We start from the raw sequence: 17,056 nt of genomic DNA, 5'->3' as shown, positions 1-17,056 counted from the left end.
TATGTAAATTTAAATTTATTGTTCAGTAAAGAAAATTGCTATAGAAATTTTATGTGTTAATTTAGTCTTGTTTTTTCACTTAAAAAAAATAAAAAAAAAATTACGATATAATTTTATGTGTGAATTTAAATCTATTTTTCAGTGAAAAAAAAATAAAAAAAAATTACGATAAAATTTTAATGAAAGAATTTAATTCTATTTTTTCACTGAAAAAAAAAAAATAAAAAATTACGATATAATTTTATGTGTGAATTTAAATCTATTTTTCAGTGAAAAAAAAATGAAAAAAAATTACGATAAAATTTAAATGTGTGAATTTAACTCTTTTTTTCAGTGGGAAAAAATTAAAAAATTGTGGTAAGGATTTTGACATATAAATTTAATTCTATTTTTGGTGAAAGTTGTGATAAAATTTGAATGTAAATTTAACTCTATTTTTAGTGAAAGTATATGTTTGGGTGGGTTATGTATTATATGTATATATATGATATGTGTAGGGATTAACTTGCCGAGCTGTGTAGATTTTAGTGTTGCTGTCTTGTTTTTGGGGTTTGACAAGGTTAAAAGTGATACTTAAGTTTTGGCTTGGTTTCGGGGGGGGAGGGGGGGGTTTGGCAATAGAAAATAGTATATAATAAATTGTGCGTATGCGTATGCGTATGCGTATGCGTATGCGTATGCGTATGCGTATGCGTATGCGTATGCGTATGCGTATGCGTATGCGTATGCGTATGCGTATGCGTATGCGTATGCGTATGCGTATGCGTATGCGTATGCGCGAAAGGCGTAAAAATTTTTATGTCCTGTAACCATTGACTGAATAATACCATGAACTCAATGTATGCGGGTAAATCACGTGCATTCGAAGTCCAGCTACAATTTAATTGACTGCGTCGAGGCCGGCGTAGGCATAGGTGAGTCGGTGCGATTTCCCCCCCCCCAAAAAAAAAGGTACCAAATGTATGACAGATAAGGGGATGCAAGGTCACGGTTTAATATGGCATAAGTCCATCGAGATGTCTTATTTAAGGGGAATGAGTGGACGGTTTTAGGTGAGATGGCCCTGAAGAAAGAACCAGATGCCAGATAAAGTTTCACGTATAGAAACCCCCACGGTTTATGGGCTCAGAGCAAGCAGAGGGATACTTGTCTGGCGGGTTGCTGGTTTCTCGGGAGTTGGTGAGTGAGAATTTTGGTTGGAGATGATCAGTGTACGGTTAGAACTTGGTACTCGTTATGTCTGTGCGTAGGTTTAGTTGGGGTGTGATATGCATGGGGTAGATAAATGTATGTGTGATTATACATAGAATGTGCTATGTAAGATTAATAATAGTTAGTATATAATGATATGTATGGGGTAGATAAGTGTATGTGTGATTATACATAGAATGTACTATGTAAGATTAATAATAGTTAGTATATAATGATATGTATGGGGTAGATAAGTGTATGTGTGATTATACATAGAATGTACTATGTAAGATTAATAATAGTTAGTATATAATGATATGTATGGGGTAGATAAATGTATGCACGAATTACATAGCGCCGAAATAGCGCTATGTTTGGTATATATATATATATATATTGTGCATGTTAGTGTTCAAGGAGTAGTTTAATTAGAATGTCAGCTTTGGGTGTTGATGGTGGGGTTAGTGTAGTATCCTCTCCTTGAATTGTCCTAGGAAGTGGTTATTCTTCATTTATGGTTTACAAGACCATGGTAATATTTATACTACTGGGACGTCTTCATTTTATGAGCTTATTCTCGATTAGGCCTGCAATTGGTATGAGGACCAGGATAATTGTGAAGTATGAAATAGATGCTACTTGTCCGATGATAATGAATGGGTGTTCGACTGGTTGGCCTCCGATTCATGTAAGGATTATTAGGTTGGCTGCTAGGAGTCAAAATAGACATTGGCTGATTGGACGGAATATAAGGCTTCGTTGTTTTGCTGTGTGTAGTAAAGGGATGATGGCGAGGACAAGGATTGAGCAAACTAGGGCTAATACTCCTCCTAGTTTATTTGGGATAGATCGTAGGATTGCGTAGGCAAATAGAAAATATCATTCTGGTTTAATATGGGGTGGAGTGTTCAGTGGGTTTGCTGGGGTGTAGTTGTCTGGGTCTCCTAGTAGGTCTGGGTAAAATAGAACTAATGTTATTAGAAGCAGGATTATGAGAATTAAGCCTAGGATATCTTTAATTGTATAGTACGGGTGGAATGGGATTGTGTCTATGTTTGACGAGATACCTGTGGGGTTGTTTGATCCTGTTTCGTGTAGGAATAACAGGTGGACTACTACGAGTGCTGTGATAATAAATGGTAAGATGAAGTGGAAGGCGAAGAAGCGTGTTAGAGTTGCTTTGTCTACTGAGAAGCCTCCTCAGATTCATTCTACTAGGTCGGTTCCAATGTAGGGGATGGCAGATAATAGGTTGGTAATTACTGTGGCCCCTCAGAATGATATTTGTCCTCATGGTAGGACATAACCTATAAATGCTGTGGCTATAACGGTGAATAATAGGATAATTCCGATGTTTCAAGTTTCTAGGAAGGTGTATGAGCCGTAGTACAAGCCTCGGCCGATATGGAGGTATAGGCATATGAAGAATAGGGATGCGCCGTTGGCATGTAGGTAACGAATTAATCAGCCATAGTTTACGTCTCGGCAGATGTGAGTTACAGATGAGAAGGCTGTTATGGTGTCTGATGTATAGTGTATTGCTAGGAATAAGCCTGTAAGAATTTGCATTGCTAGGCAGATGCCCAGCAATGAACCGAAGTTTCATCATGCTGAAATGCTTGTTGGTGTTGGTAAGTCAATGAATGATTGGTTTACGATTTTTAGGAGTGGGTGGTTTTTACGGATGTTGGTCATTAGTTCTTGTAGTTGAATTTACAACGATGGTTTTTCATATCATTGGTCGTGGTTAGCTCCATGCTGGAACATAATGATATACATAGTTTTTTTATTAAGTGTAGCTTTTGTGATTAGTTTTATTGGCTTCTCTTCAAAGCCGTCTCCCATTTATGGGGGGTTAGGGTTGATTGTTGGTGGAGGGGTGGGTTGTGGTATTGTTATGGGTTTAGGAGGGTCTTTTTTAGGATTAATGGTTTTTTTGGTTTATTTAGGTGGTATGTTGGTAGTGTTTGGCTATACTACTGCTATGGCTACTGAGGAGTATCCTGAGGCTTGGGGTTCTAACGTTGTTATTTTGAGTGCGTTATTTGTTGGATTGTTAGTAGAGGTTGCGATAATTGTTTGAATGATTGTTGACGGTGAAGTAGGCTTGATTTCTTGTGGTTTGAAAGATATAGAAGATTGGGTTGTCTTGGGGGGATATGGGATGGATGTTGTTCGTGAAGATTATGCTGGTGGATCTGCTTTATATACTTATGGGGACTGGTTGGTGATTTTAGCTGGGTGATCCTTATTTGTTAGCATTTTTATTGTAATTGAGATTACTCGTGGTCGTTAAATGATTAGTATAGTAGCTAGTGTTATTGAGATAATAAATGATATGAAGTATAGTTTGATCAGTCCTTTTTGATTGGATGTGATTATGGAAGCTGAAAGCTGCATTTGTGATAGGCTTTTTGGGGCTAACTTTTCTAGTCAGAGAATATCTGTAAGGGATGCTAGGTTTTGGCTTATTATTAGGATATAGTAGGGGGTTGTGCGGTGAATAATGTTAGGATAATATCCTAATAGGGAGGAAAATGAGTGAAGGGGGTTTGGGCGCTCTGGTTTTAGGTTTAGTGTAATATTGTTTAGTCCTATGGCAACTATGAAGCCTATAATTGTTACGGCTAGTGCTGACAGTTTTATATATAAAGGTATTGTTGTTTGTGGTGTGATTAGGGGTGGAATGTAGTTGGAGATCAAGAAGCCCGCGAAAATGCTTCCTAGGGCTAGGCGTTTGATCGGTTTTAGGAGATTAGGGTTGTTTTCATTAATGGTGATGAGGGGTAGATATCGTGGTGGTCCTAGTGAGGAAAAGTAGATTAGTCGTGTACTATATGATGCTGTGAATGAGGTGGCAAGTAGTGTAATTAAGAGGGCTCAGGCGTTTGAGTAGGATGTGTTGGCTGATTCAATGATTAGGTCTTTTGAGTAGAAGCCTGTTAGAAATGGTATTCCTGTTAATGCAAGGCTTCCAATTATTAGGCATGATGATGTAAATGGTATTGCTTTTAGTAAGCCACCTATTTTTCGAATGTCCTGTTCATTGTTTAGGCTGTGGATAATTGATCCAGAGCATATGAATAATATGGCTTTGAAAAATGCGTGGGTGCAAATGTGCAGAAAGGCTAAATGGGGTTGGTTAATGCCAATAGTTACTATTATGAGGCCCAGTTGACTGGAGGTTGAGAAGGCAATGATCTTTTTAATATCATTTTGTGTTAGGGCGCAGATGGCGGTAAATAAGGTGGTGATGGCGCCTAGGCATAGGGTTATTGTCAGAATGGTTGGGTTATTTTGTATTAGTGGGTAGAAACGTACTAATAGGAAGATACCTGCTACAACTATAGTACTTGAATGGAGTAATGCTGATACAGGGGTAGGACCTTCTATAGCTGAAGGGAGTCATGGATGTAGTCCAAATTGGGCTGATTTTCCTGCTGCTGCTACTAGTAGTCCTAATAGAGGGAGAAGGTTGGTTGGTTTGAGTATAAAGATTTGTTGAAGGTCTCATGAGTTTAGGTGGAGAAGGAGTCATGCTATGGTTAAGATAAAGCCAATGTCACCAATTCGGTTATATAGGATTGCTTGGAGGGCTGCGGTGTTGGCGTCTGTTCGTCCATATCATCAGCCGATAAGTAGAAATGATATAATTCCCACTCCTTCTCATCCGATGAAGAGTTGGAATATGTTGTTTGCTGTTACTAAGATTATTATTGTGATTAAGAATAGTAGTAAGTACTTGAAGAATTGATTGATGTAGGGGTCTGAGTGTATATATCATAGTGAGAATTCTATAATTGACCAGGTTACGAATAGGGCTACGGATACAAAGATAATTGAGAAGAAGTCCAGTTTAAAACTAAGTGATAGTTTTATGGTTTGTATTGTTATTCAGTGCCAGTTTGAAATGTAGGAGTCTTGGTTTGATAGAAGGAATATTATGGTTGGAATTATGCTTGTCATAAATGCATATGACACGGAAGAAGTAACGTGGTAGGGGTACGATTTGGTTTTGTATTTGTTTGTGTAAGACATTATGATTGGGATAGTTAGAATGGTAAGAGTAATAATAGAAAATGGTATGATTAGGTTAATTACTTTTATTTGGATTTGCACCAAGTTTCTGGTTCCTAAGACCAGTGGATTACTGTTATCCTATAAAAGTAAGAAAGCCATATTTTTAGGTATGGGGGCAAGAGTTAGCAGTTCCTGCAATTCTTTCTTGGTGAACAAGAATTTTTATGTTCTGTTGCTAGATTCACAATCTAGAGTTTTGGGTAAACTATGTCCACAGTATAGGGGCCCGAGGATAATTTTTGGGTTAATTGATAGTAGTATAATGGGTAGGAGGTGTATTAGTATCAGGGTACTTTCTCGGGTGAATGTTGGTTTAATTGAATAGGTATGGTAGGTGAATTTACCTCGTTGTGTAGTAATGAGTATGTATAGGGAGTATAAGGCTGTGATTAATATGTTTAGACCCAGGGCTAGGATGGTTAGGTTGGATCACTTGAATGTTGTTATGGTTACTAGTAGTTCTCCAATTAAGTTGATTGTAGGGGGTAGGGCTAGGTTAGTTAGGCTGGCTAGTAGTCATCATGAGGCTATTAGGGGTAATAATGTTTGTAAACCCCGGGCTAGAATTATGGTGCGGCTGTGAGTTCGTTCGTAATTAGTATTTGCTAGACAGAATAGTATTGATGATGTGAGACCGTGGGCAATTATTAGGGCTGTTGCGCCTATATAGCTTCAGGGTGTTTGGATTAGGATAGCTATAATTACTAGAGCTATGTGGCTTACGGATGAGTATGCAATTAGTGATTTTAAGTCCGTTTGTCGTAGGCAAATTCGCGTTGTTATTACTATGCCTCATAGAGAAAGTATTATGAATGGATAGGACATGGATGTTGTAGTTGGTTCTAGAATTATTGTGATTCGTATTATGCCATAGCCGCCAAGCTTTAGTAGAATAGCTGCCAGGACTATTGATCCTGCGATTGGTGCTTCTACGTGTGCTTTTGGTAGTCAAAGGTGTAAGCCATATAGTGGTATTTTTACTATGAATGCTATTATGCATGCTAATCATATAAGTTTGGCTGTTCAGGTGTGTGTGAGTGTTTGGGGAAAATACTGGATGAGTAATATGTTTAGTGAGCCTATTGTGTTTTGCATATATAATAGGATTACTAGGAGGGGTAGGGATCCTGCTAATGTATAAAATAGAAAGTAGAATCCTGCGTTCAGGCGTTCTGTTTGGTTTCCTCATCGTGTGATGAGGATAAGGGTTGGAATTAGTGTGGCTTCAAATAAGATGTAAAATAGAATTAGTTCTGTGGCGGAAAATGTTATGATTAAGAGTGCTTGAAGAGTAATTAGTATAGAGATATATAGTTTTTTGCGGGTTGTTGTTTCTTTGATAAGGTGAGATTGGCTGGCAATGATTATTAGTGGGAGCAGTCAAGTTGTTAAGATAATAAGTGGTGTTGATAGAGGATCCGCGAAAAATATTAGAGAAAAGTTTATATTGGAGTCTGTTGTTTGGAAAAGCATGGAAAGACTAATCAAGCTAATTAAAATGCTGTGTGTGGTTGAGTTAATTCAGACTATGTTCTTTTTTGATAGTCATGTTAGAGGGATGAGTATAATAGTGGGTATAATTAGTTTTAGCATTGCAGGAGGTTAAGATTTTGGACGTGGTCTAGGCCGTATGTGTTGGATACTATGACTAGCAGAGCCAGTCCTACTGCTGCTTCGCATGCGGCAAATACTATAAGAATAATTGGTATTATCATAGCTATTGTAAAGTGTATGCTTAGGATTATAAGGGTGCTTAGGATAAAGAGGGATAGTATTATGCCTTCTAAACATAGTAGGGATGATATTATGTGTGAGCGATATACTAGTACTCCTACTATGGCGATGGAGAATGCTATAATAATGTTTAAGTAGATTGATGGCATTTGGTAGCTATGAGGTTAATCATAGTCTATTGAGTCGAAATCAATTATTTTGTGTTAAACTAGCTACTATATTCGTTTCACTCTAGTCCTTTTTGTAGTCATTCGTAGGCTAGACCTAGGGCTAGGAGTAGGATTAATACTAGGGCTGTCGTTAGTATAGGTGTTATAGTATTTGCTTGTGTGGCTCATGGGAGGGGAAGTAGTAATGCAATTTCCAGGTCAAATAGTAAGAATGTGATGGCTACTAGAAAGAATTTTATGGAAAAGGGTAGACGGGCTGACCCTATTGGGTCAAACCCGCATTCATATGGGCTTGATTTTTCTGTGTATGTGTTTAACTGGGGTAATCAGAATGCGATTAGTACTAGTAAGGAGGCTAGGGATATGTTGATGAATAGTGTAATTATAATATTAATTGCTCTATTTCGGGTTGATACCGAATCTAGTTGATTGGAAGTCAACTGTACTGCTTAATACTAATAGAGCATGAGCCTCATCAATAGATGGAAACGTATAGGAATAGTCAGACTACATCTACGAAGTGTCAGTATCAAGCTGCGGCTTCAAAACCGAAATGATGGCTAGATGTGAAGTGAAATTTTAGTTGACGTATGAAGCAGACGATTAGGAAAGATGAGCCGATAATTACGTGTAGTCCATGGAATCCGGTTGCTACAAAGAACGTGGAGCCGTAAATGCCGTCGGAAATTGTGAATGGTGCTTCGTAATATTCTGAGGCTTGTAAGAGGGTAAAGTATACGCCTAGAGCGATAGTAATAAATAGGGCTTGTAGTATGTGCTTTCGGTGACCTTCTATTAAGCTATGGTGTGCCCATGTAATTGATACTCCTGAGGCAAGAAGGACTGATGTATTTAGTAAGGGTACTTCTAGGGGGTTGAGAGGGTTAATTCCTGTTGGTGGTCAGCAGCCTCCTAGTTCTGGAGTTGGAGCTAGGCTTGAGTGGTAAAAGGCTCAGAAGAAACCCGCAAAGAAGAACACTTCTGACACAATGAATAGGATTATGCCGTATCGTAGGCCTTTTTGTACAATGGTTGTGTGGTGACCTTGAAATGTGCTTTCTCGAATAATGTCTCGTCATCATTGGTATATAGTTAAGAAGTTAGTGGTTAAGCCTAGAACTAGTAATAGGGGAGAATTAAAGTGGAATCATATGATTAGGCCTGATGTTATTAGTAGAGCTGATAGAGCGCCTGTCAGAGGTCAAGGGCTTGGGTTTACTGTGTGGTATGCATGTGTCTGGTGGGTCATTATGTGTTGTCATGTAAGTACAGGCTTACTAGTAGTGTGAAGACGTATGCTTGAATTAGGGCTACTGCGAATTCTAGAATTGTTAGTAGAATTAAGATGATAAATGTGATTGAGGCTGTTGTTGGGCTAATTGATATTAAGGCTAATGTGGCTCCTCCAATTAGATGGATTAGAAGGTGTCCTGCTGTGATGTTTGCTGTGAGTCGGACAGCTAGGGCTATTGGTTGAATAAACAGGCTGATGGTTTGAATGATAATTAGTATGGGAATCAGTGGAATTGGTGTGCCTTGTGGTAGGAAGTGTGCTAGTGAGGCTTTGGTTTTATGTCGGAAGCCTGTTACTACTGCGCCTGCTCATAATGGAATAGCTATGCCTAAGTTTATAGAGAGTTGTGTGGTGGGTGTAAAAGTGTGTGGTAATAGGCCTAGTAGGTTGGTAGTGCCGATGAATGTGATGAGAGAGATTAATATAAGAGTTCATGTTCGTCCTTTGTTGTTGTGAATATTCATTATTTGCTTTATGATCATGTTGATTAATCATTGTTGGACTGATACCACTCGGTTGGTAATTATCCGTTTAGGGGTAGGGAAAAGAATACTTGGGAATATGATGATTAATATGATGATTGGCAGGCCTATTATGGTAGGGGTAGCGAATGAGGCAAATAGGTTTTCGTTCATTTTATTTCTCAAGGAGTTAGGTGTTTTGTTTTTTCTATTGTTGTTGGACATGGGGTTGAGAATGAGCTGAATTTAATGAACTTTAGTTGTATTAGGATAAATAATGATAGTAGCATTGATACAATTGTAATAAATCATGTGGATGTATCTAGTTGAGGCATTCATTGAGGAGAGATTTGTTGCACTCTCAGTCTTTAACTTAAAAGGTTAATGCTATTATAGCATCTCAAGGAGATTAAAGTATTGAGGTAGATCAGTCTTCGAAGTGTTTTAGGGGGACTAGTTCAAGTACAATAGGTATGAAGCTGTGGTTGGACCCACAGATTTCTGAGCATTGACCGTAATATAGGCCAGGTCGTGTTGCTATTAATGTGGCTTGGTTTAGGCGACCTGGGATTGCGTCTGTTTTTAGTCCTAAGGATGGTACGGCTCATGAGTGTAGTACATCTTCGGATGAAATTAGTATACGAATTGATAGCTCTATTGGTAGAACAAGTCGATTATCGACTTCTAATAGTCGTAGTTCTCCTGGTTTGAGGTCTGATGTTGGGACTATATAGGAGTCAAAATTTAGGTCTTCATAATCTGTGTATTCATAGCTTCAGTATCACTGGTGACCTATAGCTTTAATGGTGAGGAGTGGGTTGTTGATTTCGTCTATTATATATAAAATTCGTAGTGAGGGTAGTGCAATTAGGATTAGGATAACTGCGGGCAAGATTGTTCATACGGTTTCTACTTCTTGTGCGTCTATTGTGCTTGTATGGGTTAGTTTTGTTGTTAATATCAGGGTAATAATGTAAAGGACTAAAGAGCTAATTAGGAACACAATTATTAGTGTGTGGTCATGGAAATGTAGGAGTTCTTCTATGATTGGTGATGTTGCGTCTTGGAATCCTAGTTGTAATGGGTAAGGCATAAAAGGTATAAAGGGCTTTAACCTATAATTTAACTTTGACAAAGTTATATAATTGTTTTATTAATACCTTATTGAGAAAGTCATAGAGGTTATGGAGCTGGCTTGAAACTAGTTTTTGGGGGTTCGATTCCTTCCTTTCTTGGTTAAACTTTTACGAACGCAGGTTCTTCGAATGTGTGGTATGGTGGTGGACACCCGTGAAGTCATTCAAGGTTGGTTGGTGTTAATTCTACTACATCAACCTCTCGTTTTGATGCAAATGCTTCTCAGATTATGAAAATTATTAGTATTACTGCTGTTAGCGAGATAAATGAGCCTATTGATGATACAGTGTTTCATATTGTGTATGCATCAGGGTAGTCTGAATATCGTCGTGGTATTCCGGAGAGGCCTAGGAAGTGTTGGGGGAAGAATGTTAGGTTGACACCAACAAACATGATAATGAAGTGAATTTTAGCTCATGTTAAGTTTAGGGTGTAACCTGAAAATAGTGGGAATCAGTGGACAAAGCCTCCTATAATGGCAAATACGGCTCCTATGGAAAGTACATAGTGGAAGTGGGCTACTACATAGTATGTGTCGTGTAATACAATGTCTAGGGATGAGTTGGCTAGTAGCATTCCTGTGAGGCCCCCTACTGTGAACAAGAAAATAAATCCTAAGGCTCAGAGTATTGCTGGGGATCATTTGATGTTGCCGCCATGCAGGGTAGCTAGTCAGCTAAACACTTTGACCCCTGTTGGAATAGCGATAATTATTGTGGCTGATGTGAAATAGGCTCGTGTATCTACGTCCATTCCTACTGTGAATATGTGATGAGCTCATACAATGAACCCTAAGAAGCCAATGGATATCATGGCTCAAACTATGCCCATATAGCCGAATGGTTCTTTTTTTCCTGAATAATATGTGACGATGTGTGAAATTATACCGAACCCTGGTAAGATGAGGATGTAGACTTCAGGGTGTCCAAAGAATCAGAATAGATGTTGATAGAGAATTGGGTCCCCTCCTCCTGCTGGGTCGAAGAATGTGGTATTAAGGTTTCGGTCTGTTAGGAGTATGGTAATGCCAGCGGCTAGAACTGGGAGGGAAAGCAGCAGTAGGACTGCTGTTACTAGTACTGATCATACAAATAATGGGGTTTGGTATTGTGTTATTGCGGGGGGTTTTATGTTGATGATAGTAGTAATAAAGTTGATGGCTCCTAGAATGGATGAGATTCCTGCAAGGTGGAGGGAGAAAATTGTTAGGTCTACGGATGCTCCTGCGTGGGCTAGGTTTCCTGCTAGTGGCGGGTATACTGTTCAGCCTGTTCCTGCTCCAGCTTCTACTATAGAGGAGGCTAGTAGGAGTAGGAATGAAGGGGGTAATAGTCAGAAACTTATGTTGTTTATTCGTGGGAAGGCTATATCGGGCGCGCCAATTATTAATGGGACTAATCAGTTTCCGAAGCCCCCGATCATGATTGGTATTACTATAAAGAAAATTATGATGAATGCATGGGCGGTAACAATTACATTATAAATTTGATCGTCTCCTAGTAATGTGCCTGGTTGGCCAAGCTCGGCACGAATTAGTAGACTTAGGGCGGTGCCTACTATTCCAGCCCAGGCGCCAAATAGTAAATATAGAGTTCCAATATCTTTGTGGTTTGTTGAAAATAGTCAACGGGTAATGAACATGGGTAAAATGGCTGAGTAAGCATTAGACTGTAAATCTAAAGACAAAGGTGAAGTCCTTTTTTTACCATTAAATAAGCCTTGAATACTATTTGAATTGCAAGTTCAGAGAAGCAGCTGTAAACTCTGCCAGGGCTTTATGATTCCTTTGGCTTGTTTTTGAGGTGGGAATAGATTGAAGCCAGGTGATTATGGTATTTAGCTGTTAACTAAAATTTCGTGGGGTTGGAGCCCACCAGTCTAGAGAGGACTTAGCTTAATTAAAGTGCCTGATTTGCGTTCAGGAGATGTGGGGCTAAATCTTGCAGTCCTTACGTCAGGGATTAAGTAATTTTTACTTGCTAAGGGCTTTGAAGGCTCTTGGTCTTGTCTAACCTAAATCCCTAGTTTAAGATTAATATTATTGGAGTGAGGGGGATGAGTATTGTGGATAGTGTAATTAATGTTGGTGATAGGGGGATAAAATTTTGTGTTTTGTATTTTCATTTTATTTTGTTGTTATTGGTCGTTGGGAATATTGTGAGTGATGTTGAGTAGATAAGTCGTATGTAGAAATAGAGGTTCAGTAGTGCCATAATGGCTATTGTTGTTGGTAGTAGGAGTATGTTGTTTTTTGTCATCTCTTGGATGATTATTCATTTTGGTGCGAAGCCTGATAGTGGGGGAAGGCCTCCTAGTGATAGTAGGGTTGTTAGGAGCATTGTTGTTAGGATTGGTGTACTGTTTCATGTAAGAGATAGAGATAGTGTAGTTGTTGTTGTTGAGTTAATAAAGAGGGCAAATATTGTGATTGTTATTATTAGGTAGATCACTAGGTTTAGTATCATTAATGATGTATTGTATATAATGATTGCTGTTATTCATCCTATGTGTGCAATGGATGAATACGCTATAATTTTTCGTAGTTGTGTTTGGTTTAGTCCTCCTCATCCCCCGATTAGGATTGAAAGGATAGCTAGGGTTAGTATTAGATTTAGGTTTAGGGATGAGTGGATTTGATAGAGGATTGTTATTGGGGCTAGTTTTTGTCATGTGAGAAGAATTATTCCTGATGTTAGTTGGGTACCTTGCGTTACCTCTGGCACTCAGAAGTGGAATGGGGCTAGTCCTAGTTTTATGGCAAGTGCGATGGTTATTATATATGATGTAACTGGGTTGAGTGAATTTATAATTGTTCATTGTCCTGAGTAGTATAAGTTAATGATTACGCCTATTATTAGAAGTATAGATGCTGTTGCTTGTGTCATGAAATATTTGGTGGCGGCTTCTGTTGATCGAGGGTGTGATTTTATTATGATAATGGGGATTATTGAGAATATGTTTATTTCTAGGCCTATCCAGATTAATAATCAATGGGAGCTAATTATGGTAATTACTGTTCCTAAGATTAAGGTAAATATAATAATAATAAAAATTAAGGGATTTATTAGTACGGGAAGGGTATGAGCCTACATTTTCGGGGTATGGGCCCGATAGCTTTGTTAGCTGACCTTACTTAGAGTGTGGTGTAATATGGTAGCACGGAGATTTTTGAGTTCTCAAGTGGAGGTTCAATTCCTGCGACTCTAGGAATAAGAGGGTTCAAACCTCTATTATTTACTCTATCAAAGTAATTCTTTTATCAGACATATTCCTATATGTGTGGGGGTACGCCTGCGAATGTTGCTGGGGCTGATACGTGGAGTATACATAATGCTAATGTAAGTGGGAGAAAGCTTTTTCATAGGAGGTGTATTAGTTGGTCATAGCGGAATCGTGGATAGGATGCGCGTACTCATAGAAATATTATAGTAAGAATCAGGGTTTTTGTGATTAAGTTTAGGGTGTGTAGTTCTGGGAATATTGGGTTGTGTATGGCCCCAAAAAATAAAATGGCTGTTAGTGCATTTATTATAATGATGTTGGCATACTCAGCTAAAAAGAATAGGGCAAATGGCCCTGCTGCATATTCGACGTTGAATCCGGACACTAATTCTGATTCACCTTCTGTTAGGTCGAATGGGGCGCGATTGGTTTCTGCTAGTGTGGAGATAAATCATATTATTGCTAGTGGCCAGAGGGGAAAGATTAGTCATATGTGTTCTTGTGTTGTTGTTAGGGTAGATAGGGTGAATGAGCCATTTGTTATTATGATTGATAGTAAGATGATGGCCAGGGTTACTTCGTAGGAAATTGTTTGTGCTACTGCTCGAAGGGCTCCGATGAGGGCGTATTTGGAGTTTGATGCTCATCCTGACCATAAGATTGAATAGACAGCTAGGCTTGATATGGCTAAAATGAATAGTACCCCTAAATTTAAGTTAACCAATGGGTAAGGTATTGGGATGGGGATTCAAAGTGAAAGTGCGAGAGTTAGTGCTAGTGTGGGTGCTAAGGTAAATATGAGTTTTGATGATGTGGCTGGTCGTAGTGGTTCTTTGATGAATAGTTTAATGGCGTCTGCGATTGGTTGTAGTAGGCCGTATGGTCCTACGATGTTTGGGCCTTTACGTAACTGTATATAGCCTAGAATTTTTCGTTCTAGTAACGTTAGGAAGGCTACTGCTAGGAGAATTGGGATAATTAGAGATAGAACATTGATTAAGTACATTAATGTTAAGAAGAGGATTTGAACCTCTGGTAATAAAGGTTTAAGTCTTATGCAATTACCTGTCTCTGCCATCTTAACTAGGTCCTGGCTTAGGACTAATGTTTATGTAATGTTTTAGGTTGAGATTATTTCATCTATTTTGATTTAAGGCGCCTCTTGTAAAGTTGGCCTTATTTCTCTTGTCCTTTCGTACTGGGAGAAATTGGTTATAGATAGAAACCGACCTGGATTGCTCCGGTCTGAACTCAGATCACGTAGGACTTTAATCGTTGAACAAACGAACCTTTAATAGCGGCTGCACCATTTGGGTGTCCTGATCCAACATCGAGGTCGTAAACCCTATTGTTGATATGGGCTCTGGAATAGGATTGCGCTGTTATCCCTGGGGTAACTGGTTCCGTTGGTCAATTTTTGGATCAATTGGTTTCGTTATGGGCTTTGACCGGTTGGTCTTGGCGCTGTCATTCGGAGGTTTTGCTGTGCTCCGAGGTCACCCCAACCAAAATTAATAGTTCATATCATTCTGTTTTATATCTGTTGATGGATATGTTGATATTGCTGATCTAGTTAATTTAAGCTCCACAGGGTCTTCTCGTCTTATATGATTATTCCCGCCTCTTCACGGAAGGTCAATTTTACTGATAGGGAATAGGAGACAGTAGAAACCTCGTTTAGCCATTCATACGGGTCCTTAATTAGAGAACAAGTGATTATGCTACCTTTGCACGGTCAGGGTACCGCGGCCGTTAAACGTGTGTCACTGGGCAGGCGGTGCCTCTAATAATTGTAATGCTAGAGGTGATGTTTTTGGTAAACAGGCGGGATTCGTGTTTGCCGAGTTCCTTCTATTCCTTTAAATCTTTCCGTTAGTTATGCATGCCTGTGTTGGATTAACAAGGTGTATGGCATTGTTATTGTTTGGTGGTAGTTTGGTGCCTATTTGTTAACTATCAGTGGTCTATCCGGTCTGATATACACTTATGCACGGAGAAAATATTCTTGTTACTTATACTAACATTATCTCTTCTATTTATATAGATTGGCCCAGTATTAGGTTGGGAGGTGGCAGTGGTTTTTGGTATCTGTCATTGTTTTGTTGTTGAGCTTTAACGCTTTCTTTATTGATGGCTGCTTTTAGGCCAACTATGTAAGTGTTTTATACGGCTTACTCTCCTGTGCAGGTTTAATACCTGTTTCAATGGAGCTGTACCTCTATTGAGTATATTTAAAACTTATATTAAGATTAAGGAGTGGTTCTTGAGATAAGTTTTAAGTTGAACTAAAATTCTGTTCTGGGCAACCAGCTATCACCAGGCTCGGTTGGTCTTTCACCTCTACTTACAGATCTTCTCACTATTTTGCGACATAGATGAGTTAGTACTAATTACTGTCCATAAGTAGCTCGTCTGGTTTCGGGATATTTGACTAAAGTTCTCTTTGCCAAAATTAGTCTAGTTAATTCATTATGCAAAAGGTAAAAGTATTAGTCTTTGCTGTTTCTTACTATCAGGGGGTCTTTCATCTTTCCCTTGCGGTACTATTTCTATAGCGCCTTAGTAAAATTTCTATCTCCTATACTTTAGTTAGTATTTGGTAAATGTTTTGATTTATTGCTGTGTGATAGTATTGTTGTTGTGGGTTTAGGGCTAGGTCTAGTTCAAAGTGGTCAGTCTATCTGAAGTCTTCTGGGTGTAAGCCGGATGCTTTGGTTGTAAGCTACACTTTGGTTATCCAAACACACTTTCCAGTATGTTTACCTTGTTACGACTTGTCTCTTCTTATATAGTTGCTACTGAATTAATGTGTTTTAGTTTATGTGGCGCTTATAATTGAAGAGGGTGACGGGCGGTGTGTGCGTGCTTTATGGCCTGGTTCAGCTAAACTCTCTATTTTTAGCTTACTACTAAATCCACCTTAGTCTTAAATTGTTTCATTAAGTTTTTTGTATTTGCTCTTTATTAGAAAATGTAGCCCATTTCTTCCCACCCCATAAGCTACACCTTGACCTAACGTCTTTATGTATGTTATTGTGCTCACTGTGGTGCCTTACTAGGGTCTGCTGAAGATGGCGGTATATAGGCTGTATTAGCAAGGGGTGGTGAGGTATATCGGGGTTTATCGATTATAGAACAGGCTCCTCTAGAAGGATGTAAAGCACCGCCAAGTCCTTTGAGTTTTAAGCTGTTGCTAGTAGTACTCTGGCGAACAGTTTTGTTTGTGAACTGTTTTAGTTTAGGGCTAGGCATAGTGGGGTATCTAATCCCAGTTTGGGTCCTAGCTATCGTGTAGTCAGATAAATTAGAGTCACTTTCGTTGAAGGGTTTATGGTCCTACTAAGGCTTTTTACAGCGTAGTAAGGGTTTAACTCTATTGTCTAGGTGTCTTAAACACGCTTTACGCCGATAACTATTAATTTGGGTTAATCGTATGACCGCGGTTGCTGGCACGAAATTTACCAACCCTTATAATAACATAACTTAGTCAAGCTTTCGCTTATTGCTTAATTTTTATCACTGCTGTATCCCGTGGGGGTGTGGTTGAGCAAAGCGTTATGAGCTACTGTAAGGGCTGTGTGTACTTGATGCTTGCTCCTTTTGATCTATAAGAGTTAGAGGGCATTCTCACTGGTGTGCTGATACTTGCATGTGTAATTTTGTTATGAATTAATAGTAAGGCTAGGACCAGACCTGTGTGTCTGCGGAATCATTAGGATTCGTTTAGGCATTTTCAGTGCCTCGCTTTAGACTTAAGCTACGTTGAC

General features: G+C 38.9%; 13 protein-coding genes and 24 non-coding genes across 37 annotated transcripts, besides 2 other annotated features; 9 read left to right on the top strand and 28 right to left on the bottom strand. All coding sequences in view use genetic code 2, as the record gives it.

Moving 5' to 3' along the window:
- Positions 1 to 1,604: a sequence feature (control region).
- KEF50_t22 lies at positions 1,605 to 1,675 on the top strand. Its single transcript has one exon. It is a non-coding gene; the product is annotated as a tRNA-Pro (tRNA).
- A 2-nt stretch (positions 1,676 to 1,677) lies between these two features.
- KEF50_t21 lies at positions 1,678 to 1,745 on the bottom strand. The gene has a single exon. It is a non-coding gene; the product is annotated as a tRNA-Thr (tRNA).
- A 1-nt stretch (position 1,746) lies between these two features.
- On the bottom strand, positions 1,747 to 2,886 carry CYTB (cytochrome b). The gene has a single exon. It carries the CDS (start codon positions 2,884 to 2,886, stop codon positions 1,747 to 1,749), a length of 1,140 nt encoding a protein of 379 aa, NP_007471.1.
- A 2-nt stretch (positions 2,887 to 2,888) lies between these two features.
- On the top strand, positions 2,889 to 2,957 carry KEF50_t20. The gene has a single exon. It is a non-coding gene; the product is annotated as a tRNA-Glu (tRNA).
- Positions 2,958 to 2,959: 2 nt separating this feature from the next.
- On the top strand, positions 2,960 to 3,487 carry ND6 (NADH dehydrogenase subunit 6). The gene has a single exon. The coding sequence runs from the start codon at positions 2,960 to 2,962 to the stop codon at positions 3,485 to 3,487; it is 528 nt and encodes a 175-aa protein (NP_007470.1).
- ND5 (NADH dehydrogenase subunit 5) lies at positions 3,484 to 5,289 on the bottom strand. Its single transcript has one exon. The coding sequence runs from the start codon at positions 5,287 to 5,289 to the stop codon at positions 3,484 to 3,486; it is 1,806 nt and encodes a 601-aa protein (NP_007469.1).
- KEF50_t19 lies at positions 5,290 to 5,359 on the bottom strand. Its single transcript has one exon. It is a non-coding gene; the product is annotated as a tRNA-Leu (tRNA).
- On the bottom strand, positions 5,359 to 5,418 carry KEF50_t18. The gene has a single exon. It is a non-coding gene; the product is annotated as a tRNA-Ser (tRNA).
- On the bottom strand, positions 5,419 to 5,486 carry KEF50_t17. Its single transcript has one exon. It is a non-coding gene; the product is annotated as a tRNA-His (tRNA).
- On the bottom strand, positions 5,487 to 6,864 carry ND4 (NADH dehydrogenase subunit 4). Its single transcript has one exon. A coding segment is annotated over exon 1 (1,378 nt).
- Positions 6,858 to 7,154, bottom strand: ND4L (NADH dehydrogenase subunit 4L). Its single transcript has one exon. The coding sequence runs from the start codon at positions 7,152 to 7,154 to the stop codon at positions 6,858 to 6,860; it is 297 nt and encodes a 98-aa protein (NP_007467.1).
- Positions 7,155 to 7,223, bottom strand: KEF50_t16. The gene has a single exon. It is a non-coding gene; the product is annotated as a tRNA-Arg (tRNA).
- Position 7,224: 1 nt separating this feature from the next.
- On the bottom strand, positions 7,225 to 7,570 carry ND3 (NADH dehydrogenase subunit 3). Its single transcript has one exon. A coding segment is annotated over exon 1 (346 nt).
- Positions 7,571 to 7,640, bottom strand: KEF50_t15. Its single transcript has one exon. It is a non-coding gene; the product is annotated as a tRNA-Gly (tRNA).
- Positions 7,641 to 8,424, bottom strand: COX3 (cytochrome c oxidase subunit III). The gene has a single exon. A coding segment is annotated over exon 1 (784 nt).
- Positions 8,424 to 9,104, bottom strand: ATP6 (ATP synthase F0 subunit 6). Its single transcript has one exon. It carries the CDS (start codon positions 9,102 to 9,104, stop codon positions 8,424 to 8,426), a length of 681 nt encoding a protein of 226 aa, NP_007464.1.
- ATP8 (ATP synthase F0 subunit 8) lies at positions 9,062 to 9,265 on the bottom strand. Its single transcript has one exon. The coding sequence runs from the start codon at positions 9,263 to 9,265 to the stop codon at positions 9,062 to 9,064; it is 204 nt and encodes a 67-aa protein (NP_007463.1).
- KEF50_t14 lies at positions 9,266 to 9,336 on the bottom strand. The gene has a single exon. It is a non-coding gene; the product is annotated as a tRNA-Lys (tRNA).
- Positions 9,337 to 9,339: 3 nt separating this feature from the next.
- COX2 (cytochrome c oxidase subunit II) lies at positions 9,340 to 10,023 on the bottom strand. Its single transcript has one exon. It carries the CDS (start codon positions 10,021 to 10,023, stop codon positions 9,340 to 9,342), a length of 684 nt encoding a protein of 227 aa, NP_007462.1.
- Position 10,024: 1 nt separating this feature from the next.
- KEF50_t13 lies at positions 10,025 to 10,093 on the bottom strand. Its single transcript has one exon. It is a non-coding gene; the product is annotated as a tRNA-Asp (tRNA).
- A 3-nt stretch (positions 10,094 to 10,096) lies between these two features.
- On the top strand, positions 10,097 to 10,165 carry KEF50_t12. Its single transcript has one exon. It is a non-coding gene; the product is annotated as a tRNA-Ser (tRNA).
- Position 10,166: 1 nt separating this feature from the next.
- On the bottom strand, positions 10,167 to 11,708 carry COX1 (cytochrome c oxidase subunit I). The gene has a single exon. It carries the CDS (start codon positions 11,706 to 11,708, stop codon positions 10,167 to 10,169), a length of 1,542 nt encoding a protein of 513 aa, NP_007461.1.
- Position 11,709: 1 nt separating this feature from the next.
- Positions 11,710 to 11,775, top strand: KEF50_t11. Its single transcript has one exon. It is a non-coding gene; the product is annotated as a tRNA-Tyr (tRNA).
- Positions 11,776 to 11,782: 7 nt separating this feature from the next.
- KEF50_t10 lies at positions 11,783 to 11,843 on the top strand. The gene has a single exon. It is a non-coding gene; the product is annotated as a tRNA-Cys (tRNA).
- Positions 11,839 to 11,872: an origin of replication (origin of L-strand replication).
- Positions 11,873 to 11,876: 4 nt separating this feature from the next.
- KEF50_t09 lies at positions 11,877 to 11,949 on the top strand. The gene has a single exon. It is a non-coding gene; the product is annotated as a tRNA-Asn (tRNA).
- Position 11,950: 1 nt separating this feature from the next.
- Positions 11,951 to 12,019, top strand: KEF50_t08. Its single transcript has one exon. It is a non-coding gene; the product is annotated as a tRNA-Ala (tRNA).
- A 3-nt stretch (positions 12,020 to 12,022) lies between these two features.
- KEF50_t07 lies at positions 12,023 to 12,090 on the bottom strand. The gene has a single exon. It is a non-coding gene; the product is annotated as a tRNA-Trp (tRNA).
- Positions 12,089 to 13,132, bottom strand: ND2 (NADH dehydrogenase subunit 2). Its single transcript has one exon. The coding sequence runs from the start codon at positions 13,130 to 13,132 to the stop codon at positions 12,089 to 12,091; it is 1,044 nt and encodes a 347-aa protein (NP_007460.1).
- KEF50_t06 lies at positions 13,133 to 13,201 on the bottom strand. Its single transcript has one exon. It is a non-coding gene; the product is annotated as a tRNA-Met (tRNA).
- KEF50_t05 lies at positions 13,202 to 13,274 on the top strand. The gene has a single exon. It is a non-coding gene; the product is annotated as a tRNA-Gln (tRNA).
- KEF50_t04 lies at positions 13,272 to 13,340 on the bottom strand. The gene has a single exon. It is a non-coding gene; the product is annotated as a tRNA-Ile (tRNA).
- Positions 13,339 to 14,295, bottom strand: ND1 (NADH dehydrogenase subunit 1). The gene has a single exon. The coding sequence runs from the start codon at positions 14,293 to 14,295 to the stop codon at positions 13,339 to 13,341; it is 957 nt and encodes a 318-aa protein (NP_007459.1).
- A 3-nt stretch (positions 14,296 to 14,298) lies between these two features.
- Positions 14,299 to 14,373, bottom strand: KEF50_t03. The gene has a single exon. It is a non-coding gene; the product is annotated as a tRNA-Leu (tRNA).
- Position 14,374: 1 nt separating this feature from the next.
- Positions 14,375 to 15,952, bottom strand: KEF50_r01. Its single transcript has one exon. It is a non-coding gene; the product is annotated as a l-rRNA (ribosomal RNA).
- On the bottom strand, positions 15,953 to 16,021 carry KEF50_t02. The gene has a single exon. It is a non-coding gene; the product is annotated as a tRNA-Val (tRNA).
- On the bottom strand, positions 16,022 to 16,987 carry KEF50_r02. The gene has a single exon. It is a non-coding gene; the product is annotated as a s-rRNA (ribosomal RNA).
- On the bottom strand, positions 16,988 to 17,056 carry KEF50_t01. The annotated part of the gene is made up of 1 exon: positions 16,988 to 17,056. It is a non-coding gene; the product is annotated as a tRNA-Phe (tRNA).

This window comes from Dasypus novemcinctus, mitochondrion (assembly GCF_030445035.2).
Source record: "Dasypus novemcinctus mitochondrion, complete genome".
Taxonomy (NCBI): Eukaryota; Metazoa; Chordata; class Mammalia; order Cingulata; family Dasypodidae; genus Dasypus; species Dasypus novemcinctus.
This window is presented reverse-complemented; position numbering and strand designations above follow the sequence as displayed.